Source organism: Gordionus sp. m RMFG-2023, chromosome 2, assembly GCF_954871325.1.
Source record: "Gordionus sp. m RMFG-2023 chromosome 2, tfGorSpeb1-WG-v2, whole genome shotgun sequence".
Classification (NCBI taxonomy): Eukaryota; Metazoa; Nematomorpha; class Gordioida; order Chordodea; family Parachordodidae; genus Gordionus; species Gordionus sp. m RMFG-2023.
In genome coordinates, this window is record NC_088776.1 from 32,919,436 (window position 1) to 32,926,840 (window position 7,405).

The 7,405-nt window shown below is 27.7% G+C and overlaps 1 protein-coding gene across 1 annotated transcript; it reads left to right on the plus strand.

Annotated features, from left to right (window-relative positions):
- On the plus strand, nucleotides 1-7,371 carry LOC135925238 (mothers against decapentaplegic homolog 3-like). The gene is made up of 7 exons (XM_065460466.1): nucleotides 1-211; nucleotides 254-447; nucleotides 536-700; nucleotides 2,496-2,555; nucleotides 4,139-4,618; nucleotides 5,546-5,671; nucleotides 6,694-7,371. The coding sequence occupies exons 1-7, from the start codon at nucleotides 9-11 to the stop codon at nucleotides 6,834-6,836; spliced, it is 1,371 nt and encodes a 456-aa protein (XP_065316538.1). The 5' UTR covers nucleotides 1-8; the 3' UTR covers nucleotides 6,837-7,371.
- The last annotated feature ends 34 nt before the right edge of the window (nucleotides 7,372-7,405 follow it).

Here is a 7,405-nt window from a genome sequence, read left to right on the forward strand (position 1 = left end):
GATTCAAAATGTCATCTATAGCTTTTTCTACACCAGCTATAATTAAGAAGTTAATTCACTTAAAAAAATGCCAAAGTTATGATGAAGATAAATGGTGTGAAAAAATGGTGAAATTATTGGCCAAAAAATGTAAAAAGCCTATATTGTTAGAAGAATTAGAAAAAGCACTTATTACTCAAGATCCAAATACAAAATGTGTTACAATACCTTGGTAAAATTTTTAAATTCCTTATTAATTATTTAAATCATTAAGGTCTTGTGATTCTAAATTACCGAATAGTCAAAAAAAATGTTTACCCACAGTTATATATTGTAGGCTATGGAGGTGGCCAGATCTACAAAATCACAATGAATTAAAACCTTTGCCCAATTGTGAATATCCATTTAATTTTAAAAAATCTGAGTTGTGTATAAACCCATATCATTATCACAGAATGGATATTTCAGGTAGTATTTTGAATTATATCTTTGCTGTAAATTATGCTTATGATTTTTAAAAAAATCTTATAATTGGATATTATTTTATTAAATATAGATATACCTACAGTAATGGTTCCAATAAATAATATTAATATTAATGCTAATAATGCTACTAGCATGGAAGAATTAATAAATAATAATAACTTAGATTTCACATTGTGTGAAAGAATTCCTGACAATGCTAACATATTACCAAATTTATCACTTGATCTTATGCCAAGTAAAAGGATATCAAATATTATATTTATAAGCAAAACATCTTTTCATATCAATAATAGAGCTATGCCAATCTACGAATTTTTCACTGATTCAATCTCATATTACTATAAAACTGATCTAATATTTTGATTGAATTTTATTTACCATTCAAAAAAAAAAAATTTCTATAAAAATCACGAACATTTATGAATAGGGTTGCCACTTGCCATGTCTCCCCAGTCAGTTGGCACACAATTTTTTTAGTACATGCAAAAATTTCCCTTTTGTAAAACTCCTGCAATTGGGAATCTTCACTATAAATTTCTCTTGCAAATTTTTAGGATTTTAACGTTTTTAATTTATAAATAATAATTTTGAGAAACAATATTTGATTTGTTTTTATATTTTTTAAATTGATTTAAAAATTTTTTTCTCTAAAAACATGTCATGTTTGTCAATTACCTTCCTTAATATGTTTTATCCAATAATAATACATCATGATAACCATGAGTTTGCATTATTTAATTTTAGGAATTAGGATAGGAACTAGATATCCAGCCTGGCCCAAAATTTTTAAAAAAAAATTTGTAGGCTGGATCTTGGGCAAGTTTTTTTATTTGCCCAAAAAAGCCCTACCAAAATAAAAATTTTTTGTCTGCCTGGCCAGGCTTGAATTTATATATAGAAAAATTTGATATTTTTTGATTGTAAAAAAATCTACAAATAAAAAATAATAGTGCCTTGTTTCTCACAAAAATTTTAAAATATATCTATTTATTTGTTAAAATTTAATGATATCATGTTTAAAAATTTAAGCCTTACAGCCCAAAATTTTTAAAAAATATATTTCTGGCCCAGCCCAAACTGAACTTATTTTTTTTAAATAGATCAAGCTTGAACTAGGGTCAGGCTTGGGCCATGATTTTCAGATCTTTATTAGGAACATTATAATACAGTACCTATATTGTTAAATGGCTCAATTTGGCTAAATATTATTATTATAAGCCTCGAAATTTTGCCAATAGATGTCTAAACTAGAAGTCTGCAACAGGTTTGTTAACTAGAAAACCCGATCTCTAATATTTAAAATTTTTTTAACCTTCTCACTTCTCTTTTAAATTTACCTTCCCACCCATTTATCTAAAAAATTTGTTTAACCCACCCACCCATTTTTTAAAAATTATTTGATTGGTTGACTTGGCTCTTTATTTATTTTATTACATTTTTACTTGAACTAATAAAATAATTAAATTATATTTTTTTATACATATAAACTCGTTTTGTTCATTTCGCCCAAAAAACATTTAATTATTCTGCCCACCCATTGTTTTAAAAATAATTTTAACCCACATAACCTTTCTACCATCTGTGGACAAAATCTACAAGCTTAAGTAATTTACTTTTAGCTAAGAACTTGAGTTTGTCATTTTTAAATATTTGCTTAGTCAAGCCATTTAACAACAATAGCTGAATATAAAAAATTAAATATTTTTAAATCTATTTCTTATTGCGAATAATATAATTAAAATAATATAACATAGCTCTACTCTATCTTTTAATAATTTAATTTTTTTTAAACACAAATGAAATTTAGTTATTTTCATTATTATCATTAAATTATATATAAAATAAAAAATATGATTATTTATACTATCATAATATAATCAATGAAAATATTGGATCAGATTGATTTTTTAAAAATATTGGTCATCTGATGCGATATTTCATTTAACTCTAAATATCCTAAACTTTGATTATTTTGTATGAACATTTTCTCGAAAATTATGTTTAAAACGCCTTTAAAATATATTTTAAAGATACGCCAGGATGCCTTAGTGAAGATGGAATTGAAAATATGATAATACATGAAAATGCAAGTTTTATCCATTATACAATACATTTGTAAATTAGTTCTGCCATATTATTTATCATTGCCTACTCTTGAATTAGTTTCATGAAATTAACAGTTTTATAAGAGTAGGGGTAGGTATACTCGCCTAAAAGTACCTACATGCAATACCGTGAATATGAAAATATTTATTTTTAAAACCAGATTATAAGATTAAATTAAGGTGAAAAACGATCGATTGAGTGATAGAACTTTTAATTTTTTTTTAAACCTTAATAAATTTATTTCAAGCTAGGATTAGTTTAAAAAATATATTGGATTTAGATTTAACATTTAGAATTATAATATTTTATACTCTCGCGATATCTCTTATATGTTAAACAGATTAAGAGGTAAGAACTTTGACTTAAGTTATTGGTCGGCCCCTTTGTATGTTTTCCTTATTCATTTCTTCTTGTCAATGCCACTTTGAAAGCTTTAAATGAATGACTCATAAATTAGCCATAAAATGGAAATTGCAAATAAAAATCGCTAAAATATTATTCGAAGATCAAATATCTTTACCGATAAAACCGGATAGTAGGGTTATAGCTAAAATAATAGTTTTAAAAATTTTAGAAGATTGGTGTGGTATCAGAATGTGTTTAATTTGGTTCTCCGAAACGTTCATAAATCACCCATAATTGAACAATTCATTAAATAGGTTATTCATTTTAAAAAGATTTAGTTTTATTTCGCCTAGGCTAGAAAAATTAATTGAACCATTAAACATTTGGAATTAAACTTCAGAGAATTGGGATCAACGAAAGATAGAATAGAGCAACTAAGATTAAACTCGTTTTGAAAATAAAAATGAAGTTGAATAAAAAGGTCTAGAATTCTTAAAAATGTAGTGTCGCATGACTACGAAGGGTATAGGTTGTTTGTGATTTATTAGTGACATTGTAAAATATCAAAACAAACGTTAGAGGTGGAACCCCATGCATTCATCAAAATCCACAAACCATAGTTGAAATGATAGAAAACAAGTATTAGAATAGTCTTAATCAAGTTTCCATCTTTAAAAGAAAAATATATAGGAAATAAAAGAGTTACAAGCAATGTCCTGATACAAAAGCAGATTTAAAGATAAGTAGTCAACAGATTGACATAAAAAACATCAGACTTTTCGAATTAATTAACTCTATTCTAGTTAACCATCGTTATGGTCATTCAAGCAGACTCTAGAATAAATAAATTTTAAACCTTATAAAGGCTTATATACTTATTTGGTCATTAATTTAAATCCCACCTTAATTCTTATCATAATTTCGAAATGGCTGGATAAAAATAAATGTTTCATTTTCACGTAAAGGATAATATATTATAAAATCTCATTTAAAATAAATGTTTTTTATGTGTTTATTTAATTTAAAAAATGATGTATTATTAAAAATTTGTTATTTTTTATTGGATTAACTTTCAACTCTCCAAGAATCGGTTTTCATACATCGAAATCTTATTATCAACTTTTCTTATGAAAAAAGAATGTGACATCATTACGCAACTCTTTTTGTTATTATTACCCTCTTAAATCTCAGTTCAAGCTTAAATATCTATTTTATTTGACAGATTCACAATCTAATCTTGCAACTCTTTCCTCCCTGACACCCAATATATCCTCAGCATTCGAATCGGCTCCTGTGCCCTACCAAGAACCTGCCTTTTGGTGTAGTGTGGCCTATTATGAACTAAATACTCGCGTCGGGGAAACCTTTCATGCTTCGCGTCCGCGTGTGACAGTGGATGGTTTTACTGATCCATCCAGCGCCGACCGTTTTTGCTTAGGGCAGCTCTCGAATGTCAACAGATCTCGCTCCGTTGAACTCACTAGGCGGCATATTGGACGTGGCGTCCGACTCTACTACCTGGCTGGTGAAGTGTTTGCCGAATGCCCTGGCGACAATATGGAAATAAACAGTCCGGATGTAAACAATGGCAATCTTAATAATGGGGAGGGAGGTAATGGAGGAGCAGCCGTCTTTGTCCAAAGTCCGAACTGCAATAGGAGATATGGATGGCACCCAGCTACGGTTTGCAAGATACCACCAGGTTAGTTTAAAACTTCTATTAATTAGTTAAGAAAGGGGTAAGAAGTTTTATGGAGCTTGTTTTAAAAGACACAACGGTTATTATCAGCAATGGATTGTAAGCAGAGTTTGCTGGACTAAACTTTTTTTAAAAGTTGCTCCTTCAATTCTTATATTTAACTCTGTTTCAAGTATTCCAGCTCCACTGTGAATAAACAATGAAATACAATTTTGATAATTTTAAACACTCTTAAAATAAATCAGAAAAAAATTTCAACTTTTTAGAATAATAATTTAATTATCTCTTTTTATGTTCCTATAAATTTTTAAAAGGGTTCGAGCAGATTTCAATCCATACGAGTTGTTAAAAAACTTTTTACAATGATTATTGAAGCTAATAAACCTTAAATTGAGAGGCAGCGTCTACCTAATAAAAAATTTGTTTGGGGCAAATCCCTCTACAAAATCTACTCCTAACCCTTTAAAAAATTTCGCTACCATCCGCCTCGATATTCGCCCACCCATTATACTATAGTAACCTCATATTAATAAACTCTTACAATGAGAAACCATTTAAAATCTCCCAACAAAATCTCAATCAAAACTTTTAGGCTAATAATTAAGTAAGGAATAATAAAACATTTGTTATTGATGATCCTAGTTTACTCAATGTAATTTAAAATTAGACGTTTATAAAGCTTTACCAAAATGGTATCGATGAGTGAAGTTAAAAGTTAATTAACTATTAAAATCGAATGATTATATTAAATTAGAATCCTTTTATCACTTATTTTATATTTAATTTACAAATTTTTACTTTACTCTAACCCCTTTAAAAATAAGGTAAATGGTTCCCCCCCCCTCCCCCATGTAGACGCTGCATGAAGAACTAAAAAATTAATTCTATTAAATTATTATGTTTCTTCTCTATTTTGAACATGTTATGTAGGCTGCAACTTAAAGATATTCAACAATCAAGAATTTGCTGCACTCCTGTCTCAATCAGTTAGTCAAGGGTTTGAAGCAGTTTATCAATTGACTCGTATGTGCACTATAAGGATGAGCTTTGTTAAAGGTCAATATTTTTCTTATAAATTCTTTCATTTTTTTAACACGAATATCATCTATGCACATTTTAAACTTTTTAAGTTACTAAGTATATATTTGCAAATTAATTTCGGTATTATCTTGTAATTTAAGTTTTTTAATGTTTTTATTTAAAAATTATCTCAATCTACCTTAACGATTTGTATTTTGAGTGACATAAAAACATTTTCTTAAGCTTATTGCAAATTTTCTATTATATGGATTAATATTATACTATTGAAAACTGCTTGTGACTTATGGAGGAAATATGCCTCTCATCTCTTCTACAATTTATGGTACAATTAATAATTCTCTTCTAGCTAACTTTAAGAAATAAAGACATTCATTTTCAAATATTTATTTGAAATAAAACTCGGGCTATGATTGACTAGAAGCTGTTCCCAGTGCCAATCTTGGTCTTTTGCTATCAGATGAGGATTTTAGGATAAGAATAGGGTATAGATTAGGCTGTGACATATTTTACCTATAAGAAATATACCAACCAAAAAAGTAGACATGACCTAGCTATCCACTAAGTGTGGTTTTCGTCACAGAGCAATTAATTTCCAATAACTTAGGTTTGGCGACTACCCTTATTTATCGCTGTGTGATAAATAAAAGACCAAATAAATATCCATTGGTTTAGATGATAACATCCTATTTGGACCTGTTTCTTATTTTCCTCTAAGCCAAACATTGAAAATTACAGCTTAAAGGTCGAAAGACAGAAAGCATCATGATCTTTCTGTTCATTCCATCTCAATAAAATGCATCCTTAGGTTCCCTAAGCTAATGATTTTAGGTAAAAAAAATTCTCAAATCAATGCAGATCGTGGCTCTTTTAAAAGCAACCTAAATAGTTGCTTCGAGGCAGATAGCTAAGTTTTCTCTAAACTGAATGATGAACTTTTAAAAATGCTTTTTAAATTTTATTTTTTTAAAATAAATAAAAGACGAATATAAAAAAATAATTATGATAAAATTTAAAAATGCATACGTCACTATTATAAGGATGGGGTGCTGAATATCGTAGACAAACCGTAACTAGTACTCCCTGTTGGATAGAAGTTCACTTAAACGGCCCTTTACAATGGCTTGATCGTGTATTAACTCAAATGGGCTCACCTAGAATTCCTTGTTCTAGCATGTCTTAATCATATTTACATAATTCTAAATTTGTTTTTTATTTGATAAAAATTATGCGCAGTATGTAATTTAAGATCCAATAAATAATTTCCAACCCTCGATGACTTTTCATTTAAATCAGGATATATTTAAATTATTTTACACGTCTATTAGAGCTTACTTTTAAAAACTGATTAGTCAATTTTGTCATTTTTAAAAAAATACTTTTAGCTATCTTATTCAATCTTTTTAATGTGTAATATCTCAAAAAAAACATTTATAACACAAATCATACATTTCAACCATATTTTATATTTATAATAAATGTTTTTCCTTGGATTACACTGTAAACATAGTTTATATAATTTTATTCAAATACGATAAATTTTTCTCACTTCACAGTTGTCCATAACATAATATAACTATTATAAATATTTTCCATTCATATTTTAAAATTATTATAAAACTTTAAAAAATAACCGGTTTTTTAATTTTTTTTATAACGATTAATATATCCTTACTTTTATTTCAAAATTGTTCTTAATTATTTTATGCCTTATTTAAATAAATTATTTACTATATACTTGATACTGTAATC

Bases quoted from the DNA above. Each gene is read 5' to 3' on its own strand.
- LOC135925238 (XM_065460466.1), top strand. From the start codon at position 9: ATGTCATCTATAGCTTTTTCTACACCAGCTATAATTAAGAAGTTAATT. The intron at 701-2,495 runs GTAAAAGGATAT...TATATTTTAAAG, and splicing joins ATCACTTGATCTTATGCCAA to ATACGCCAGGATGCCTTAGT. The intron at 2,556-4,138 runs GTTTTATCCATT...TTTATTTGACAG, and splicing joins GATAATACATGAAAATGCAA to ATTCACAATCTAATCTTGCA.